The sequence below is a fragment of the Anneissia japonica genome, unplaced genomic scaffold (assembly GCF_011630105.1).
Source record: "Anneissia japonica isolate Jap-2015-1 unplaced genomic scaffold, ASM1163010v1 scaffold1165_len1893470_cov193, whole genome shotgun sequence".
In the NCBI taxonomy this organism is placed as follows: Eukaryota; Metazoa; Echinodermata; class Crinoidea; order Comatulida; family Comatulidae; genus Anneissia; species Anneissia japonica.
In genome coordinates, this window is record NW_022709613.1 from 42,609 (window position 1) to 67,169 (window position 24,561).

At 33.2% G+C, this 24,561-nt stretch overlaps 1 protein-coding gene across 1 annotated transcript in view; it reads right to left on the reverse strand.

The window, feature by feature from the left end:
• Positions 1-4,946: 4,946 nt before the first annotated feature.
• Positions 4,947-24,561, reverse strand: part of LOC117106913 (chromodomain Y-like protein 2) — a 33,080-nt gene continuing 13,465 nt past the window's right edge. Inside the window, exons 2-8 of the mRNA XM_033248440.1 lie at positions 15,449-16,031; positions 13,840-14,050; positions 10,458-10,581; positions 8,951-9,126; positions 8,282-8,492; positions 7,647-7,790; positions 4,947-6,768 (exon numbers count right to left, since the gene is read on the reverse strand). Of these exons, the coding sequence (XP_033104331.1) occupies positions 6,607-6,768; positions 7,647-7,790; positions 8,282-8,492; positions 8,951-9,126; positions 10,458-10,581; positions 13,840-14,050; positions 15,449-16,031 (1,611 nt within the window). The 3' untranslated portion in view covers positions 4,947-6,606. The remainder of the gene's footprint in view (positions 6,769-7,646; positions 7,791-8,281; positions 8,493-8,950; positions 9,127-10,457; positions 10,582-13,839; positions 14,051-15,448; positions 16,032-24,561) is intronic.

The window sequence follows — 24,561 nt, forward strand, 5'->3', positions numbered from 1 at the left end:
AATGGATTTGAAGCTATCATTGCTTATATTCTTTTGTTTTGGCTTAATTATTTTCATACCAAAATGGCCAGCTTAAAACCCTATGTACAAAAGCTTTATATAATTTTGTAAATGTTTAGAAAAGAACTGGAATATTTTATGGCTGTAAATCATACATTAGCACAAAATGCAATTTATTCAAAATTGTTCTATCAATGAATCTTAAAATATATTGGCAGTTTGGAACATAACCTACTGACAGTATTTAATAAGTGGTCTTGTGTTCCACAAGATGAGACTACAAAAGCTAATTTGCATGATTTCAATTTAAAAAAAAGTTTAAAATAATACAGGTAATTATTTAATAATTTTGATTTAAAATTGTGAATTTAAAAAAAAAACCAAGTAAATAACACCAAGGCTGCATGATTATATTTATTTCTCTTGATACAATTTATGGTTTTTATTTTCAACATTTATCGCAATCCTTGTTAATATTTCATGTACATAATCGATTGAACTGTAAAGCAATTGTATTGAAATGCATACTATAGTATAATTTATCAACACTAAAAAGTCGGCCATTGCAACATGCGTTGTTTTATGAAAATTATACATTTATAAAAGCTACAACACAAATATACTGCATCATGTGTACGGTACTCCATTCTGGCATATCTTGCGCCATAAACGATTGGTAACGCATAATTAATTACGTTTTGTTATACCAACTGCAATCTTAATATAAAACAGCAATAAATAGTGGTAGGATGACAGATTTAAGTGTTTTAGGCAAGACTTTTTAAAGATCGTCATAGGGCGGGTGAAGAAATAAAAATAACATTTTGCTTTATTATTAACAAAATGATTTTCCCAAATTATCTAGGCAGTGGAGAAAAAAGAAAAATACAATTTTATTGATGAATGTAAATCGTGTAGTAATGAAATTGATAAATGCTCTGAATGCATATATGGAAGAAATATGTACAGCATATATATATTATTTTTGAGATTTCAAGGAAGCAAAGGGTGTAATAAAAGTAATTGGTATATTTTTTTTCTGCCAAAATAAAATTTAATTTTTATTCGAAATCATTATTGGCAGTCAGAGTTTGATAAACAAGGTATAAAAAAGTTTTGCCTTATAGTACAGTACAGCAATATTAGGCCCTGTCGGTAATGGTAGAAACTGGCAGAAGGGGAGGTATTCCCTTCACTCGTTAATTTTGCCTATGAAATATTCATTCCTTCCATATTTTATTGTGGCTCCCTTCCCCTTCCTCATTCCCCATAGTATAAAAACAGTACCATCCAGCAATCACGACATTTGTAGCTATCACATTATCTCTTATATCCAACAAACACAAAAGTTGCTACTAATTAAATATGGATGACATTTCAAATGGTTTGCCGGTATAACACAGCTATAAAAACTTATCTACTGTACAATTTATGCAAGTCAACACATGTTGATACCAGGCTCCAAGCTTCTAAAACACTCCTGTCATATCTGATGTAACACCTAGACAGAATTCACCTGCAAAATATTTTCAAATCGCAAACCTTTAAACTAGAAGCTAATGGAAGAATTTTAAAAGTAGAAAGGAAGACAAATTATTTTAAATTTAAAAATTAATTGTAAAACTCATTTCAACAATTATTAATTAAAATTCACTTTCATAAAACTTTTTGCCTGCAATATTCAATATTAATAATGTACAGTACAATCAACTCTAAAGTTGCATACATTACACCATGGATGCATAAGTTGTTTACAAGTACAAATTGTACACAAGAGAGAGCCAAAAAGCAGGATTAAGCATATTATTAGGAAGCCACAAATATACATATCACATGACAAGCCCTAACTTGGAACCAACGAGAAAAGTATTATTGCCACCCAAGGTATGGATATGGAAGAGGGAAGGATACAAACGGAAGTAGATAGAGCCAAGCGGCCTATCCAACACATAAAGCATACCGAATACCAAAGCATAAGCAATTTAATCAACATTTAAACAATATAAATTATTTTTTTCCTTATGCAAAAATTATTTATTGTTTATACAGTACTACAATTACTTTCAGTATCTACGTTCAGTTTTTATTGGTACAGTTACATAAAAACATTGAGAGAAAACACATTAAAAGTACATTAAAAAGAATAGGATTTTTAAAAAGGGCTTATATTTGAGGTGTTGTCACAAAAAAAGCTTGTGGAAACAATGCTACCAAACATGAAAAATGAGTTATTGATATGGGGCTTGCCATGCCAAGACAGCGACAATGACCAAAAGAAGAAAAATTAACTTTTTAACATATGTATTCATATTCCCCAAATTATAAGCTTTAAAATGATAGGTCTTCTGGAATTAACATATTATTGCCAAGGTTATGAGTAAATGTATTATGGCCTCTCTGTACTGAAGTATACAATATACAGTACTACCACACTTTATGCTAATTAAATTATAAGGTTTATGCTGGTCTTTGAATCAAGTTCATAGGTTGAGTACAACTGGAGAAATATTATTCTAAAATTCGGATGTCAGAACATACATCAATCAATCACCGAATCAATGCTTTAGAGAGAATAGTCTCTAAAGAAAATCAAACAATAAATTTCTCATTGGTTTTCAATCAATTCTGAAAACAGCATTGCAAAATGTGTCTTAAACTCTCTAGTCGATGTAAATCAAATCAGAGCATTTACTTTCAGAAAATATTCATATTTAACTTATCAAAACACTGAAACCCAATTTAAAATACAACCTTTATACACATATCCTTGAATGTATAAAATTGATCTGGCATACAACACAACTCTTTTTGCCTTAAAATCTCGTGTTCATAGTAAGTGTTTGTCTATGTGTGTATTTACAAGAGGAAATGAAAAATGCCTTAATAAAAATCCAGCATTTGATTTAGATGGCAATCGCAGAGCAATACACTTTCAAAACATTCTTTACATTGAGCCTTCTGCAGCCAATCAGAAGGCTCAGTCTGTGCCTTAGCAACTGGTTTAATGAACAATAAAATATTGAAATATCTGATCGATCTCCAACAATAGGTGCACAACCACTGAGCTAAATTAACTCATAATTTGCATATTATGGGTTTACTTATCCATGAAGTTTATTATTAACATTTTTCTACTTTAGATGAATCTCACTTATTCAGTGGCATGTCTAGGGAAAAACACAGGGAGGGGTACACACCCTCACCAACCCCACTTTGGAAATGTTCAAAGAAGAAGAAATACAATCAAGGAGTTAAAAATCACCACATATTGTTAGCTAGTTACCCCTCACTTAATACATCAAGCCCCCACAGAACTTTTGAACCCCACCCCCCAATTTCAAGACCCTTATATACACCACTACACTTATTTAGTACAAGTCAACATGTGAATAAATTTGGAGTTTCCCTTATTATAAAATAATAATAATAATAATAATAACAATGATAATAATAATAAGAATTAACATTTGAAAATATAGAAATTGATTTTCAAAACAACTTTTGCAATTTTTACTAATACATTTACAATTTAAATACAGATAGCATATTTTCACATAATTACATTATACTTAACACACAATAAGGTAGAGTTTATGCTACACATTTTTCATTATCATGCGCATTAAAAATGTGACTCTCCATCTCCATCATCATCATCATCTCATTATAGTATATATTTGGTGTTTTAATGTCATTTAATGCCAAGAAAAGATCTAAAAAAAGTGGGCTGAACAGGCCAACCAAAGAGAATTTATTCTCTGTAGGCACAGCCCCTATTACTGATAATATTTTAAAATTGAAATCGGAAAATCTAATTTTGAGGACGAAATCATTGTCAACATAAAAAAATTGTTTGTTTGCCCTCCTCCACTCCCGCCCCTAACTCACTGAAAAAAAAATAGGGACGGAAAAACAAAAAAACTTTGTTCTTTGCAAATTAAAAAAAATGTGAGTGAATTTATCTTATTTTTTTGCCAGATGCCCTACAAATTAGTCTAAAGTTGTTGTCTGATGTAAGATATTGCCATTCTAGGCCCATGTGGGTTATTTTTATTCCATCTGAGTATTTAAAAAAAATAAAAATAAAAAAACTTTTCCCATCCTCCCTTATTATTTTTTAAAAAAGAAGGGCAAACAAACAATTTATTTTATTTGGCTCCATCATCCCCTTCATCTTGTCACTTAATCACCATCATCACTATTATCATCCTAATTTATATTTTCAGTCATCATTACGATCACCTCATTCTTATCCACTACAGTTTTTTCATAATCAATAAAGGTATAATCGCATCATCGTTACCATCATCTGAAATCATCCTTTTTTAATGTACATGGAGCACTACGATTAATAACAGCTGCATCTATTATGAAGATTCTTACTCCCTCGGTCAAACGGCCCATTCCCCAAAGCCCCGCCCCTTGGATATTGTTGCTAAGGACCCACCAAACGACAGTGTAATAATGCTGCGTTCATTAGAACTTCAGAAGTCGGGTGTTTCCCAGTTCACAACCTGTGAGACGCGTTCATCTCATTGGTGAACTTGTAAACACAAGCTGTGAACTCGGAGTAGATTTTCTTCCTCGATTTGCGCAAGTAGTGTGGAAAAATGGCAGATGTAACACAAACGAGCAGGTCTTTATTGTAATTTGTTTAAGTAATATTATTTCAGATAAAGGAAGAGCGTTTTTTGTATGTTTTTATTTGCAACCTCATGATTTGCACTGTATAAACATTCTGAATGCACCTTACGGAGTCGTAATTCAAGTGCTTTTTTTTACATAGGCTATGCCTAGGCCTATCAACGTATTATCGCCCACACACAATAGACACACGATGAGCACTATGATTTTAGCGTTTGTCAAATGAATGCACTCTTCCTGTGTTCTCGCATGTTACAAGTTGTGAAATCAGTTTTCACAAGTTTTAATGAACGCAGCATTACATACGCAAAATCTTGCGTACTTATGTCGCACAACACGTTCATAGGGCAAGCGTGTATTCCAGGCTCTGATTGGTCAGTTAAGTTTGATTGACACTCAAGAAAGGTCTATTGCAACATGAAAGCACACATGCTAAGTAAATGGGAAATCAAACCAAAAACAGAAAATTAAAAAAAAAATACTACACCCAGCACCACACCCTGAAAAACATACAACTTTCTTTGAATATTAAGTGCTTTGGCATTTTGAAGCTTTTTAAATCATGTTTGCACAAGTACATTTTAGCACTGCCCCCTCAGTTTGGAGGCCTGGGAATATGCCCTGTTATGCAACTCTGCTTCTGTATATTGTCATGTTTTGACATTCCTCTTTCCTTTTTCTTCATGCCTCCCACTTACCATACTGAGATTCACTAAAGATTATTTGGGCTTGCGCCCCACTCACACATGAAAATGTTAAAAGCAAAAATAATATGCCTACGTAGTTAAAAATCACCTCGTATCACCTTATTTCGCAAGCTAGCTAGCATCCCTCACTTAATCACCGAGGCCCCACTTCGTCGTACACCCATCAGTCCCCGCATTTCAAGAATCCTAAATACGCCCACTGGCCTGCAGCAATGTGCTACTACGTTCTGTGCGTCCTATCATTATCTACGGAGCAGCTATCTTAAACATGTTGCTGTGCTGCCTGCAGTAATCTATTAACTGTACTGTATATTTATATTTAAAATAAAGAAACACGGAAAAATCAGGCCAACCAACAGCAGGTTCTGTTCAAATCACAGACAACATATAAACTTGAATAAACATACAATGTACATAATTAAATAAACATACATAAATAGTAATAATAAAGATGGTATTATAATTAATAATAAATATCATCATCATTTACTATTAATTATTATACTACCATGTTATACTTCATAAATACAGTGCACAACTCTAAATCTTTCAATTATACCTTTAAATAGAAAAATTAATATTTATTTGTTTATGCACAGAAATGGTGACACTAGAAAACACAATGAACATTGCAAAAAAAAAAATGTAAAATTTTAAAAAGCATGACCGGACTTGTAAACCCAGTAAATGCATATTACAAACACCTTTTGAGGCTAATTTCAGCACTTCAGGAGTTTATTTTCTATTACAACTATCGAAGCGAGGCGCTGCGAGATAGTCACAAAACCGTCGGAGGATGAATCCATCTCTTTTCTCTGTGAGCACTAACAATGTAACACTGATTGTCGGTGATTGATTGTCATTAAATATGATCTGCTGTGCGCGCCTCTTTGCGTTAGAACCGCATCGGTTGACGACCGGCACACAGTGCACCAAACATAGCAGACTGGATTACATATAAACTTTTCCATTAATAAAGGTAGTATACATGAAGCTCTGGACACACAGTCAAGTATTCTGATCTGATATGTCCATATATGGGTGTATATAGCATCATGATACCCATATATGGGTATACTTATAGGATAGTGTGGGTAGACTTTTAGCAATACTGACTACAGTATGGTGGTACTGTATGTACTGGCAACACTTACACCTTTAATTCTTGGACCAGCTGTAATAAAAACCAGTTTCAATGTCATCTAATGGTAGATGGCGCTACATACATTTACAGATTTAATAGCAAACGCGTCCGTCACAGGAATGTGTCTCTGTTTTTCTCAATGTAACTCTGCATGGCTTTTAATCCTTCCGAAGACGCCCAGCATTCAGCCAGCTTAGAGCACTCATTTTCATTAGCGTTCTCCATCTTGGCACGGCTGTTATTTCTGATAAGGGCTTTGGACATTTCCATTGCCTAATCAAATCAAAAGAAATAATAACATTCAATCCTGTTTTCTTATGATGTTTTTGGACCAGGTATTTCTGTCCTCTACATTCCATGATTGATATCTTTAAACTTTGTCTAAAACCGCATGTCAAAAACAAGGGTCCCAAGTCTCCCGGAAAATGGGACGGCCTCCTGCACTCACGCAAGCAAGAATCTCCCGGAAAGTAACACATCTTCTACAAATTTTTACTAACTTTATTATCAATTTTCTGACAGAAGTCAGTGCCGATGGATATTACCATGTACAGCAAAAAAAAATAAAATAATATTAAGAAAGCTCATTTAACGAGATCTCCCGGAAAAGATTTCTTCCAACTTTGGACTTCTGCAAAAAATTTGCATTAAAGAATTACATCATTTTTATATACATTTCATATTAATAGACACGTAATTAAACTTTTATATTCAATGTAATTTGCGTTTTCTAAAGCGTTTCAGCAAGGTTGAACGTAAAATTACTGTCAAAAGCATAACAATTTTTGCGCTTAACCTACAAAACGTACACATGAACGTGCTGAATATGAAGAAAACAAAATTAGGCCTAATCTGCAAAGATGCAACCAAGGCCAAAGGTGGAAACTACTGGAGCACAGCATACTGCCTTATGTGGAATATCTGTGTGTATATGGAGAGAGTGATGCTAACCCAAGTATGGCTCATGCCATACTTGGGTTTTTCTGGTTTCATTAATTTTCCTTCTGTTTTTATTACTTTCACGAGGGGTGCCATGAGCATTTTATTTTAAACGGATACTGGCGCTTTATAAACTTTCATTACTATTATTATTATTACACCAAATAGTAGAAAATATAATTATATTATATTAAATAAATAATTTGGCATACCTTGCTGGAATTGGCAGCAATACTCTGGACTCTAGGTATCACTTCTTGCATAAGGCTTGTAGGCCAGAATACATGAGACACGAGGCCACAGGCATAGGCTTCTAACGCTGTCAGCTTACGTCCTCCAATCAGCATTTCATTGGCCTACAGTAAAAACAGTGCATATTGTTGAAATGTTTAACTTAGTCAACTTGGGAACAGTTTAAATGAGATAAAATTTTCAATATATAAAAACTGGGAGGGGGAATGGGTGATTATGCCCATTAAAGGCAGGTTAACAATTAGTACAGTTTATTCACAAACAAAACAAAAAAAAGACAGAAAGATCAAACAACAGAGAAATGGTACAAATGACAATAAAACTGAATTAGGAATAATTTAAAAAGTGTAAAAAAACACTTAATTTCAATTGTAGTTCTCAAGACAAAAAGAAAAAGCAGAAAATTGCACTAAAAAGTTTTTAAAAATTAAAAAACTCAAATGCAACAGATTCATAAATCCAAATAAATGGCATCAAAATAGACATTAAACAAAAAATTCTTTTTTGTAATTGTAATTAGTTAAACTTATAAAAAAAAATCTTTAACAAACATTTAGAATTAGTATAAAAGAAAATTTCAATGACATTGACCTACCAGGGCATGTCCCATAATTGCTGGAAATGTCACGGAAGAGGAGCCCTCCGGTACTTGCGCTAGGCTACCATACGGCGTGGAGAAGATGGCCTTATCAGAGGCATATACGATGTCGCATAGGGGCAGTATTGCTGCGCCTAAGCCAGTCGCTGCACCGTTCACCGCGGCTATGATTATCTTTGGGAAGTTAATCAGTGTGTCGATGAATATCCTGATGGTGAAATTGAAAATAGTCACCTAAGCTAAATAGTCAGAATGATATACAAAAATAATCAATTTGATTTTAGTTTTAGGGAGGTTGGACAACTGTCTGTGTCAATTAATAATATGATGGCAATATCTTATGCATTACATAAATGAAATAGAGCGTAATTCCATTTAGTGCATACCTCTGCCATGTACCTGGGTAACAAACAATACACAGGCCGTGTATGTGCGATTCCAATATTTTCTTTTATGCTTGACGAAGTTCTAGGAAAAAATTTGAATTTTCATATCCTTGCACTTGTACTTTGACCCTTTAATTTGCAAACTCTTAGATTATTATCAATTAAATTTTATGATGATCTATTCCTTAGTTTTACGCAATCTTGCGAACACAGACAGAGAGGAAGACTTAATAAATATGTAACCTCCTTGGCGGAGTTAAATATGAGGAGAACTGCAAACCTTAATGCCTCTGCCATTTCTTTGCTTCTTTTTCTTCGGATTTCATAAGAGCGATGAGCAAGGTACCGTAAATCCAAACCTGAACAAAAGATATTGCCTGCTCCATTAAGGAGGACAACATGAGTACTTTTGTCCTTTTTTGAGTTCGTTAAGATTGTTGTTAACTCATTGAATACCTATAACAGTAAATGAAATGATAAATAGCCATTAACAGTAAATAAGACCTAAGAATTTTTGCTTCCTGGGTACGCCCTGGCTTAAGCTGCATTTATACTCGACACGATAAAAATGCGCTCAGTGTTTTGAATTTAAACGATGCGATATGTCGTTGTCGTGTCGTTATCTTGTCTAGTGTAAATTTAGCTTTACACTGTTGATGGGCTGTGAAATGATTTGTGCTATGTTTAAACCCTAGGTGTGAGTATTTCATGGCTAGTAAATACTTAATAAAAATACATTAAAAATATGTATATATTGTGGCCACTTTTTATGATCAATTATGCTAACAATAAGTCACCTATCAAATAAAAACATAAAAAAATAATACTAAGTATTATTTATTATTATTTAGTAAAATTACTTTAGATCGACGTTCTGCAAACTATGGGCCGCGGCCCAAATTTGGAGGACCGAGGAGTTGATTGAGATATTGAAAAAAAAAAACAACAAAGACAAGTTTCAACATGGAGAAAATTGTTTTAATAAAGCCGTTTCATTGTTCAGCGAATTTTCAGCTTGTACACTCTGCTAAAGTGCCAGATGATGTGTGCTGTTTGAGTAAGCAGTTTTTAATCTTACCGCAAACCAAACTAAATTGATACACGCGGTTAAGGTCTTTGGATGCGATACATGCTGCTGGATTGCTATGTGATATCCCCTTATGCATTGCTATGCATACTGTAAAACTTCAAATTGAAGCCCTGGGCTTCTTCTTTTCTTTATCACCTAAACTAAAGTAACTGTATAAACCAAGCTTGTTTTTAATTTATTTTGTTTTCTGAAATTCATGTACAGTGTTTGTACTGTATTATTTCGAAAAAAGCCTAAGCTATCTTGAAACAAAGCCCATAGGCTTCATTTCGAGATTAACAACACACAGACACATGGGTTGATCAACAATTTGTCAAAGGGGTGGGGGGGGGAGGAAAACACAAGTGTACGGTGTTCTTTAATAAAATACAATTTAATTTGTATAGGCCTAACAATAACATTTTGTCACTGATGAACTGATAATTATGTCAAACTATTATATGTACATGGAGGTTTCATGATCAAAACTTCTTGGTTTTGGTATGTTGGTCCCTGGCAAGGCTGGGCTGCTGGAATGCTGCTTTAGATTATGTTTTTATGTTCCTATTTCCCACTTGATTTGAAGATTTGGAAGAAGGAGAGGGAGGGAAAGAGAGGGAGGTGTTTGGTTCCAGTAAAATTATGCTAAAGCAGCCCCCAATTTGTGATTTCATTTATATTTGTACTGCACATAGTAGACATTTTGTGTTTACATTACCTTTGGATTAAGTGAGTTTCTAACAGTTGAGCTTGTGAAGAACCAGACCTGGGTGTAGCCAGCATATTTCCGCACCACTATCTCTTTGAACTTGTACAAAAAGTCATGTCTCAAACTGGTTCGCCTGTATATTAACATACATGCATTATACAGGATAAACACTATCATTTACTGTATGTCTAGCCTTATCAACTTTGTTACGTGTTACACAAGAATGAGGTATGTTGTTAATGTATCTATTGTAGATGAAAATAAAACCTCATTAAGAAAATGTTTGTGAATCAAGTATTTCTATTAAAATTTTGTGTTGTATTGTTTTGTTCACTACAGTATACTGTAGCACTAAGAAAAGACTTTTTTTATACTCAGTTTAGCAAATCCACCTCCCTCCAATAGTGATGATTTTGAATTTAAAAAAAAACAAATATATTTTTGTCCACCACCATTTCTGCCACCAAGAAAAAATGGAAATTTCAGAAAAAAATTAAAGATTTTCTTTATTTTTATTATGCCCACTGCTGCCTTGAATTTTCCAAAAATAAGATATGTATATTTCTTCCTAATTACATAAAATAAAATTTTATTTTTATTCTCTTCTCCGTCTGGATATGTTTGACAAAACTATTTGCTAAATAAAGAAAACAAAATTTTATTTAAATTTTTTTTTCCACCCTTCTCTGACGATCTTAAAAAAAAATATTAGTTTGCGAAACAAGGTATGACAAAAGTCTCACCTAAGCAATAGCTTTGTGCGTATTCTTATTTGAGGCATGTTGTGGCAAAATGGCTAAGTTGTAACAAAAATTAAAATTCAGGTTATTGGTATTTTCAGATACCTGAGTATGTGATCTTTAAAATGAGGGGTCATTCATTGAAATTGGACATTTCAAGCCTAAGTTACTGGAAAGTGAACGTACAGTACTTTTAGAATCAAGATAAACATGATTTTGAGTAATTGCCTTTCAAAGTTATTTGTGCATACACTAGAATGAACTATCAAAATAACATTAAATAAACAATTTCTTGACCACTTCAAGAACTAATACTTTGGTACATGATTAATAAGACATTAATCTGTTGATTTATAATGAAAAACAAATTTGGATTTTTAGGCAATTTTTTGAGCTCCCATATTTTATAGCTCATTTACTCAATACAGGCCTGTGCGACAACTTAACCATTTCGCCATGACATGCCTCATTTAAAACAGGCATTTATGATGTTGAAAACATCCTGGAATGTCTCCGAAATGTCTATGCACTTTTAAAAATATTTTCCACTACGACAAACAGCTGAATAAGAATACTGTATGTGCAAATGATCATCAACATATCTACATATGTTAAGTAGAAATTATAATAACAATAATAAAATTAACAATACTAATTACATAAAAGGTCATCTGTGTTATAACAATAACAAAATGATTAGTAAATTCTGCAAATATTTCTTCCTAATTACATAAAATAAAATTTTATTTTTATTCTCTTCTCCGTCTGGATATGTTTGACAAAACTATTTGCTAAATAAAGAAAACAAAATTTTATTTAAATTTTTTTTTCCACCCTTCTCTGACGATCTTAAAAAAAAATATTAGTTTGCGAAACAAGGTATGACAAAAGTCTCACCTAAGCAATAGCTTTGTGCGTATTCTTATTTGAGGCATGTTGTGGCAAAATGGCTAAGTTGTAACCAAAATTAAAATTCAGGTTATTGGTATTTTCAGATACCTGAGTATGTGATCTTTAAAATGAGGGGTCATTCATTGAAATTGGACATTCCAAGCCTAAGTTACTGGAAAGTGAACGTACAGTACTTTTAGAATCAAGATAAACATGATTTTGAGTAATTGCCTTTCAAAGTTATTTGTGCATACACTAGAATGAACTATCAAAATAACATTAAATAAACAATTTCTTGACCACTTCAAGAACTAATACTTTGGTACATGATTAATAAGACATTAATCTGTTGATTTATAATGAAAAACAAATTTGGATTTTTAGGCAATTTTTTGAGCTCCCATATTTTATAGCTCATTTACTCAATACAGGCCTGTGCGACAACTTAACCATTTCGCCATGACATGCCTCATTTAAAACAGGCATTTATGATGTTGAAAACATCCTGGAATGTCTCCGAAATGTCTATGCACTTTTAAAAATATTTTCCACTACGACAAAGAGCTGAATAAGAATACTGTATGTGCAAATGATCATCAACAGCCAACTCTACATATGAATAAGTAGAAATTATAATAACAATAATAAAATTAACAATACTAATTACATAAAAGGTCATCTGTGTTATAACAATAACAAAATGATTAGTAAATTCTGCAAATTATACGTTAAGCATTTCAAATTTTATTTTCAGCTCCGATGAGGAGATATAGAAACACTGGCTGATTGAATAATAGATCTTTTTTAGATATATTGCCTCTATTATACTGCCCTCATGAGGCTAATTGATTAATACAGTCAAAATCGCCTAAGTCGAATGTGACCAAGTCGAAGAAATTGTCAAAGTCGAAATTATTTTCCCGTCACTTCATCTTCTCTATATTTACAATGGTTAACACGTGTTCAAATATTAGAGACCTTAACCGAGTAAATATTGGTTTGGTCTTTGGGATTTTCCAACTGAATTTATCGCATTTAAAATGTGTTCGCTTGATGGCCATGCAAAAATAAGTTATTGATTGTTACGGTTGTTTATCAAATATAAATATGATTAAGCTTTAATTTAAGTATTGACTGATTACTCTTTATAATGATTATGTATTCAAAAGAATGGCATAGAAGTAGTTAACAAAACATTTATATATACTGTAATAATTGAAGAGTTAATGTAATGTATTGCTACTCTGAAGAATACTGCTTTCAAGGTAAGTTTTGGTAGCCTAGGCCTTTAGTTCTACAGTTCTAGGCCTAGGCCAAATGTACGGTCAACATTGTGCGTGTACCGTCAGTGCGCAAGTCAAGTTGCTATTGTGATATAACTCATGACTTTGCTTTAGTCAAATTTAATCTAAGTCAGACTTTATTTCGTGGCACTTTAGATTCGACTTAGGCGAGTTTGACTGTAGTTGATTAATACTGTAGAACTTTTTTAGATCTACTGCCTCTATTATACTGCCCTCATGAGGCTGATTAATTAATAGTTGATTGAATAATAGATCTTTTTAGGTCTACTGCCTCTGTTATACTGCCCTCATAAGGAGCTCTAGAAACACTTGGCTGATTGATTAATAAGACTTTAGCTCTACTGCCTCTATTATACTGCCCTCATCGGAGCTTTCGAGATTACAAGAACTTGTTTAAGTTAAATTATTTGATACTGGCTGTGTACTGTAGTTTGAAATACAAAAAACTAAACTCACCTATCCTTTTGATCTTCAGTAGGTTCTTTATCATTTTCAAGATGCATATGCAATCTCTTTACCCCATTGAACTGGGAACGCATTGACGGGCTTGTTATATCGTGGAGTTTCACAACTGGGGAAAGCTGTTTAATAAAAGTTTTTGAGAATGGCAAACTTGTTGTTGTTTGAATGATACTTACTGGATTCTGAACACCTCTGTAGTATTTTTCTAAAGAAAAATAAATATGCACTAGTTAGAGCAGTTCAATATTATATAAATCAAAATAAACATTTACTGTATAGTACCATTTTTACATGTTTAAGGTGAGAACAAACCAGCATTAATTCTGGAACGATACCGGATACATTTGACCTTGAGTGACACTGGCGGTAAACACAGACTCAAATTCCGCCTTGATTAGTGTTTAGATTATGATCGCCACATTCCTTGCGCAGGTCAAGTTGAGATATATATATATTAATTTTTCAGCAAACGTGTGGATCTTGCAAGTTACAGTTACCTTGCTAGAATTCTATGTTCTTTGAAGAGATGTAGCAAATCAGCCATAGCCTCTAATATGCCAATGAACGAAGCAAAGCCTTGTTGACTGCTGTCAAGAACGCTTTACTAGCAAAATTCTAAATAAATAATAATATTTATAAATTTATATTTTAGGCCAACTGCAATGTGTAAACAAATGTAAAATTGTTAAATAAAAGTAAACAAATTGATGAAAATTGTTTGTTTTCTTCATTTTGTGTAATACTTTCATGTTGCACAGTGCGTCGTAAGGCGTCACAGCGTGTCGCTACAGGAGGCGATCACTTCACGAGAAAAAATCTCCCTATTTTTTGGTTTTCAAACTTGGGATCTCTGGCTGCAGTGGACCTTTCCGTTAAGGCCCGCCAATTGGATATTTTGCACGGTCCCACGAAATGACAGTGTAAAAACTTAACATGTGCGTTTGTGGGGCGTGTGTTTGATAGCTCAGTTGTCAAGTTTCACTGACACTCTTGAAAGGTCTAATAAGCCGGGCTCTCGCTGCATCGTTCCGACCGTCGCACGACGAATCAAACTCCGCTCCCTGTGAGTGATAAACAATGCAACGCCGTCTGCTGATTGTCGATAGCAGTCTGAACTTATCTTCATTAAAAACGATCTGTTGCACACGCGTCATCGCGTTGCATTCTTCATAGAATCACGTCGGCCGACGGCCGTCATGTGCAGAGAGTGCCCGGCTTTAAATCAGCAGTTTTGTTGTCAAGTCTTCAAGACAGCGAAAAACTCTAATTTTTAGTAAAAACTGTCCTGGTAGCTCACCGTCACCAGCATGGGCTAGGCAGCTGGTAGCGGCAGGCAGGCACCAGGTACACTGGCGTAATTGTGGACAGTAACTGTGTTGTACAACGCTAAATGTGCAGTGCACATCAAACCTGGATTGTTTGGCAACCCGAGGCATACTTTTTGCAATTTACACTAACCACAACTCCAGAGAATTTTGTCCAGGTAAAGTATTAGAAATCTTGGACATATATTCAGAGTTTTGCAAAAGGGGTATTAATCACAAAGTAATTTATTGCAAGGTAGTAGTAACATCCTCAAAATCAAAGAAAAATCTCAACGTACCACTACTACCATGTAAACTTAATAATCTATGGCGTTTCCTGGGCGTGGCTTCCGAATCAGCACCTTGTGAATTTGTAAAATAATTGTTTGATACAGAAAAAGAACGATTGAGAGACCGTTTCACATTTGTACAGATATCCGCTACAGAGTTTGGAGAGCTGACATCCGTTGTCGTGTCTCTCCCATATTCCACGTCAGACGACGAGCGTGGCGAGTCCCTTTGTTTTTGTGAGTAGTCACACCCATTGGTTACAGGCATATTCACTGACGAAGAATTACATTTCTCTTGTTGTACTCTCCTTTTTGTTCTATGATTTAAACCATTATTATTATGTTTCTCCGTTCTCGGTTTGATACCTCTACTAGCAAATTTCTTTTCTGCCATACTTTTTTCTTTTGTTGCATTCTTTTGGCTTCCTTTGGCATCGTATAATCGTTCATTAAACTCATCCACACGTTGGAGACAGTCGCTAAGGTTACTCAATGGTTCCCAAGTATCATCATCACTAGTAAAATCTTTCCACCTCACCAAGTACTGAATTTTTCCATATTTATTTCTTCTTCTGTTTAGTACTTTTTCTACCTGTTGGAAAAAAAAAGTATGAACATAAAAATCATACCAAAGTATGTTCTCAAGTTAAAATCAAATCAAATTTTATGTACAATTTCAACAAATAAATAAAACAGACAATGTTTAATAGAGTGGAGTTGTAGCTTGGTGGTTTAGGCGAGACTTTTTTCATTCCTTGCTTCGCAAATTCAATTCTTTAAAGATCATCAGAGGAGGGGGCAGAAAAATTTTGCTTTCTTATTTAGCAAATATTTTTGCCAAAAACATATAGACGGAGGAGAAAATAAAAATAAAATTGTATCATGGTGAATGTAAACAGTGTAGTAATGGGATGGTTAAATGCTTTAAATTTATATACTGTATTTAGGTAGAAATATAAATATCTTTATCTTTGAAGATTCAAGGCAGCGGAGGGCTTTTTTTCTGAAAATTATATTTTTTGTCGCGGCGCTAATTTGTTATTATTATTTTTATTCAAAATCATCAATATGTGCATGCGCAGGTTCGCTAAACATGCTATAAAAAAAACTCTCGCCCTAAAGATGCTTGCCTTCATTTTGCCAACATTTTCTCAACTATCATCTGGTGCATCAATCTAATGCACAGTATGTTTAAAGAAGGCCTATGTTTATGGACTGACACAGGCCTATGCCACAAGGTCATCTAGCCTAGGCCCCCACCTTGCTTGGCCAACTCGCTTACCCATCTACTATTGTACTTAGTTTTTAGTCTGTTCTCTATGGACACTCCATTATTTATATTGCTTTTCTAGGAAACTATACACTGAATTACAAACAAAACCGCAAAAAAAGTATATTCAGTCAGTCTTGACGTATGCCCAGTTAACAACTTGGAATATTTCGAAAGAAAAAAATGCCTCACACATTCGTCAGTTTTTCTTCCAAGATATCTCAGGGAACACTGTGAAATCTCGAAAAGTTTTTACATGGATATACTTTCACACTCAACTAAACCTGGCTACAACTAGTTACATTTGGAAAAATGTGTACGTGTTAATTGGCTGTACAGTATGTTTATGCAGAGCATCGATCTTGCCTAGTTTTTGTTTGTGTTATGAAAGGAACTGCCACCTACAGTATATAAGTAGAAAGTCATTAATTTTACAAAATTGACAATCCTTCGCCAATGTGCCTATTGAATAATGAAAAAAATAATGTATAAATATTAATTACATAGAAGAGTTTCACATCAAGAAGAAATATATTAGGCCCCAGGAAGATACGACAGTTCTTTCTTCATATCCTTGCTTGTCAATGTATAGAGGTGCCAAATGTTTACACTTCAGTTTTCATCACAACCTGATAATTAATTTTCATAACTAACTATACCAAGAAAGATTTTTATGATTGAATTTTGATAATAAATTAATAAGTTCAGAAAATTGAAGACAAACAGCGCATTACAGACTAACAAATTTTATTTTACTATCATTTGACATATGTACCAATAGGACAAAGATATGATCTTATATACACATGATGAACAAAAGGGGATTGACGCTCTACTGCAACATAAGCATACAAGCGTCATCTGGTAGCATTATAAATTATGTTCATCTACACTACGGTATATTCTTATAATGAATTTTTTCTTGAATATTCAGGTCATGTTTTTCCTAGACGAAATTAAATCTTAAAATCTAGTGGTGTTTTCAATCAGAGCTCTCAATCTCTTTTCTATACTTTTTTTGGTTACAAATACTCGCACTAAGAAATAATCAGTTATTTGAAAGTTTACTGAATTTCTGATTTTTCTTGCAAATATTTTCTTACAGATTTTGTCCTTAATACAGTACTGAGTAGCTAAGCTATTAAATTTGCATGATATCTGAGACTAGAATTACTGGGTCTTTACACAAATACTGTATTTAAAACTTTACCTGCACAAAAATAAAAAATATTATTTAATGACCAGTAATTTAGGCTATGATTACAAATCAATCACCAATTAAACTGCAACCTACGCTATTAGAGTATAGATATTAATTAAACTTTCACATTAGGTACTGTACATAACATTTACTTCACACTAAAATACTTACTGAAAGTGTAACTAACTGTAGCTGTACTGTACTGCAATGTCAACTCTACTGACATAACGCAACCTATCAATAGTCACTACTGGTTAATGATTACACCATTGGCAAGTTGGATGGCCGAATGGCTATTAGGAAGGGGCACCGCAAAATACAGCCATAATATCGGCACTGGTTTGAACAGCATGCTCACCTATGGTTCTGCGCTGTGGACAGATGAATGTACGTAACTGGTGCCCGTTTACGAGAAGCTCAGACACGAAGAGACCCTTAGAAGAGAAGCAAGCTAGTCCACAAATTGAGCGCTTTGAGACCATTTCGGTGTGCTGTAAAGTTTCCGTTTCCAAAATGAAGATATTATTTTTATCAAATATTAAACAGCTTAAATTAAACTTAGTATTATACAGCAACCTAAATTATTTATTTATTTATTCAATGGTATACTAATTATATAACTATTTAAACCTAGTTTATGATAGCATTAACATTTGAAACTGAAAGTAAAATTGCAATCTATGTCGGGTAGATCCAAATTATCCGAAGTTTAACAGGAAAGTGCTATGACAGAGTTATCAAAAGTGCAACACTTTAAACAGAACAGAGAATTTATGTTCAGATACAGAGAATCAAGAAAACTGTAATAAGAAAATGGCACAAGCTGAAAAAGATCTTGAGGATGAAGATCTGACCATATTATTAATACAGTTGCAGTAGCATATTGCAAACACCCCCAAAAAGGATGTACAGTAGTTCAGCAATACAATGCATAATTAAATTATGAACATGTTGGACATGGCAGTGTAGTAGTACACAGAACACTCTATTTGAGTGTTCTGTGTACTACACTGCCATGTGTAGTACACAGAACACTCTAATGAGTGTTCTGTGTATACTACACTGCCATGTGTAGTACACAGAACACTCTAATGAGTGTTCTGTGTATACTACACTGCCATGTGTGGTACACAGAACACTCTATTTGAGACAGGCCTTATGTTCATGAAATACAGGTCTCCCTCCAATTAAACATCACCTCCCATTGAATACCTTTTCTGTGGCCAAAAGAAGAAGAATGTCTTTTACCTTTATTAAATTCTATTAGAGCCCAAAGCTGCTAAACACTATATAAACCTTGTTTATATAAACACTATATAAACCTGCTTTCATATTCCTGTATTCAGTGAGCTTTCTAATATTAAAGGACATGTTGTTTGTACAGGTAATTTACTGTAACTACTCTCGCACTTTGGTTGGAAATACATTTGCGATTGACATTCGGATCAATTCTTATTATGAAAATGTTGTTTGGCAATTTGGAAAAACTAAAAAAAAATTTATTTGATAGTATAACATAATAAAAGGGCCTACACTACTATAATAAATGATACATTTCACAAGGCATGCAACTATATTTTAAGGGTCAGTGCACAACTTTTTTCAGTGGTGTATGCAGGATACTGATAAGGGAGGTGCTGAATAGAAACCTCCACACAACTTCATGCAAGGCACAGAACTAGACATGGAGCATTTCAATGGCTTTGACTACATAAAGTTGGTTGTTAAAGTCTAAACTTTCTGGATCTGTATAAATATCTTATACTCCGAAAGAACGAACACAAGCATCACATCATTTATATCCATTAATTTAAAATTATTTTTTTCATTCGAACAAAAGGGGGCACTGTGTTAAAGCTTTTGCCTTTTTTTTCTTTGTCACAAAGAGGCTCTGGACCATCAGAAAAAAACTGGCAACCTAAATGGCTACACCAGAGAAACTACAGTGTTTTCTAGAGTGAACTTTGAGTATCTACATTTGCTTGTTTCGACGGTATAAGTTAACCACAGTGATGCCATAGTTATGAATAAGCGCTTCTTAATTTATGAGGTTGACCCCGACTGTCTGAACGGGATCACCTGATAGAAAACAAGCGTTTCAACCTGCAAGCCAACACTGACAATTGACCGGATTGGCAAGGCTCTCATAATAAAAAAAAGGAATGTAGGCAAAAATGGCCCCAAATAACAAGTAGGTAAAAATGGCCCCAATGAAAAAATTCAGTAATAGAAAAGATCTTTTTTTTCTTATTAATCTTCAAATATTAAAATATTGTAATAGCAAGAATTAAATCAATAAATAAAAAATTGCCCCAATTATAAAATTCAATAAAAAATAAATTTTAAATGCTGTAAAATACCCTGTAAATTTATAAAATAAATTTTATTTTTTCCTTTAAAAATAAGATCAATTTATGTGATTTTTTTTTTTATTTCTCTAAAAGTATTTGTTTTTTAACAAATACAGTTATGGGCCTACACAACAGATGCAAATAATGTACTGAGAGATTATCGGAAAACAATGGCCATTGAATAACATTTTTTGATAGTAGAAATAAAAGTTATAAAAACATTATTCCACTATTTCACATTAGAAGAATGACAAACATACAGTACTTCAACTACCAAAATATGGAACTCATAATAGATAACCACAAAATTCACTTTGTTAAGTATCAAATGAAATAACTTTACATGTTATAAACAATAAAAATAAACAGTAGTTTAAAAGGCATGTGGATCAATTGTGTGTTTGAATCACAAGTTCATGTATGGGAAAAAGAGAGTCTTACTTTCTCACAAACTTAGCAATAAATGTTCTGCTTAGACTTACTTCAAAGAAGTATTTATTAATCATGTTGTTTTTATTAAACTGAATAATAAGGAATACATAGATGTAGTCAGTAGACTGAACATCTACTTGTTTTAAGTATTATACCTTCTTTATGTAATGTCCTTTGTTCTAGAATAGAGTCTTTCTTTGTCTAGTTTTAATTAAAAAACCTTACCATATCCTGTGTCCCTTCCACCCACTGTAGTCAATCCTTTTCACATCTACTTCTATATTGTTAATCCCTTAAACCCACATATGGTTTTTCTTTAATAAGTTGTTCTAACTTTAAGCTTTTCTTTATTATACCTGTGTGTGACTTTTATATGTATATGGGTGTGTATATTGTGTATGTGTATGTATGTGTATGTATGTATGTATGTATGTGTGCATGTGTGTATATGTTTATTGATTTTATTTATTTTTTTTATTTATTTATTTTTTTTTTTAATTATTTTTTTTCCCCCCTCTTCTCAACATTTCTCTTTTTGGATTGTGTTTACCTAGATGTGCGTGTGTAAGTTTTCGGCCTATAGTACTGTACAGGAAAATAAGTCTATATTTCTGTATCTACTTTGTATTTATTTAATTTAAGTAGTTTAATTTAAGTTTAATTGTTAAGTTATGATAAGGAGGGGCTTTCAAATTTTGTGCTTGTGCTTTTATATTTTTTTAATGTAACTTCTTTCGTAAATTTGTTGGTCTTGAACGCACCGTCAATTGACGAGTGCCACTGTAACAAAAGTGTACGTTCAATAAATTATTAATATTATTATGGTAAAACATTCTTGTAGATAAGAACTCTTCTATTTAAGTGCCTGCTTTTGTACATCCAGCCTGAGTCTTGAATTTGTGATTGTCGAATAAACGTCTCAACTTTCTGACATATACATTGTTGTACTTACTCTGTATGTTATAGTATGTTTCAGTTATAGTCTATACCCCCCCCCCCCCATCAACTAAATCCAAGTGCCTACTACTGGCTCAGAAATCAGTAGCCATAATTTTTTTTTTTTTGTCAATTTATTATTTTCAAAACTATACTAAATATACTGAGATATACTATATATACATAGTTATGTAAATATGGCAATTATGCTAAGAATTAAAATGGCGTGTAATTGTGAGGGTAGGGTAATTATGGTAGGATTAAATGGTATGCTAAATCCCACAAACCGAATGTAGGTAAGAATGGCCCCGGAAAAAATGGCCCCGGAAAAAATGGCCCTGGAAAAAATGGCCCCGGTAAAAATGGCCCCATAAGACAGGTAGGTAAAAATGGCCCCAATGAAAAATTCGGTAATAGATATTATTTAATATTAAATACTGTATAAGCAAGAATTGAATCAAGAAATAAAAAATGGCCCTCAATTATAAAATTCAAGAAAAAAAAATTATAATAAATAAATAAATGCTGTAAAATACCCTGTAGTGAAAATTTAATTAATAAATCAACATAAAGAATATACATATTTGAGAACTAAAATAAATTAGTTTTTAGCTCCTATCAAGAGTAGCTCTGGGAGTAGGTCTAAGTATTTTTTTAAATTATTAATATTATTAGATATTATTACTATATTTGCGGTCAATTATTAATATTATTATTATTATTAATGGCTCTGATGGGAGGCTCTAAAACATTGATTCGGCACGAACTTGCAGGGAATGTTATAAACCATTTTCGTGAAATTTGAAATAAAAATTTCCAATAACGTGGCGACTACCAACTATGGGGACTTTCAGAGGCCTAGCATTTCGCAGTACGTATTACCATGTCATGGATAACATCAACAATAAACCTAAATTGCTAATGAGCACAAACATTTTAAAACGGAAAAAAACATGATATGTTTATATTGAAAACAAGTCCAAGTATTAAATATCTATTTTTTTAAAGAATTGGAACCTCTGGATGGCCAGAAATGACACTCTTAAGACTGTGACAGGCATGTCACATTTTTATTTTTTTATTCCGACAACCTGTCAAATTGGGGGTGGGGGTCCTGATGCGGTTTGGGATGTATGTAATTTTGTAATCTAATACACTGTGATTGTGTAAGTGACAACTAAGTACAATTCAGTTGGTCAATTTTTTTTAAAAAAGATTTTTTATTGGTTGAGAATCTATACTGTAGCCAATAAATAAAAGCCTTTTGTTTTGAAATGCCATATAAACAACACAGGTGTTATTTATCTCTTGTTTATTTGGGAATAATCATCTATTTTATGGAATAAATACAGAGTTCCTTCATTATATTAAAGTTTTGGTTTGTTTAGTTATGTAATCAGAAACTACAGTTACCCCTTATTTTACGGGAACCTTAATTTGTTTATTTGTTATTTTATTTGTTTTATGAAATGACAATAATAATAATAATAATAATAATAATAATAATAATAATAATAATAATAATAATAATAATAATACTCGGGCCGTCTCGACTGAATCGACTCGGGCCGAAAATCTCATATTGCAGAATTCAGGAGGTCAAAAGGTCATAAACAGATAAACGTCTACAAAATGCAAAACAACTCATGAGAGAACGTCGCTGTCTGATTTTTAAAAAATACATTGATGTTACCATGCTAATACTAATGGGTCGTTTAAAATGACATATAATATTTGATTGAGCTGCACGAGTAATGGAAAGTGTTATTTGAACTTGAATTACTTACAGTGACAATTTTTTTTTTTTTTTTTTAGTTAGATCTGGGTTTTGCATATTTACCTAGGCCTACTAACTACTAAAAATATACGCTTTCAGGGGAAAGCACAAAGAGGAAGAAATAGCATGTTTCTTTATCAAATGAAACAGGGTGACTGTTATTCTCAAATTAAGAGAAGAGCTGAGAATAGGCAGCTCTAAAATACTGCCAAAATGGCAGAGCACCAATGAATGTATAAATGAGGCCTTTAAGCCTAGTTATATGGTAAATAGTATCTGCAGGTTCTTGATTACAAGGCTAGACCAAGTTAATTAATACCGAAATGATTATCAGGGCTCGATTTAGTACTAGCCCGGCGTACAATGTCTAGTAAAAACCGCTCCGGGCTAGCCTACTCACTCCTCATGTTGCCCGGTTGTCTAGTGGAGAACTAGCAAGAAAAACATTTTCTTTAAAAAAAAAAAAGCGAAACTTTCGAGACAATCCCTGCACAGGAGGTACCGCAGCCCAGAGAGTACACTCTAGCTAGTTTCTGTTCTCTACATGCGTGAGTGTTTAATTATTAAGATGATCCCCAACTCATTCACCAACCACTACTACAGTATCTTTCAATAGAAGATCGTTTGATCGTTCGATCTGGTTAATTTAGGTACAGTAATTACAACATTTAATGTAATGTACTACCTTATATTCATATTATTTTCTCATAATGATATTTTTAAAATGTTCAGCTTTTAATAATTAAGTACTTCAATGCTATAGGTAGGCTAGCCTAGGCCCTAGGTCTTGTCTATGCCTAAGTAGCCTAGCCCAGCCTAAGCAAGATTTATTGCCATGGGGGTGAGTGACTTGAGACCTAAATATTTAACAGATGGATTGGTTTGATTGATTTTTGGGCCCTTTGTTAAATACTAGAAAGCCAAAGTTATAACCAGGGAGATGTAAAGCATGCTCATCTGTCCCTGTTATAACCAGAGTCGATTTTGCAGCATGGGACTGGATTTTTTTATTTATTTATTCAACAATATTTTGAGAGGGTAGCTCAAACAGCAATGCTACAGAAATTATGAAATTGCAAATCAACCTTCAAATTTAATTGTCGCTAATAAATATTTTGAAACAAAATTTTTTCCTGTCTGTGGGCTAGTAAAATA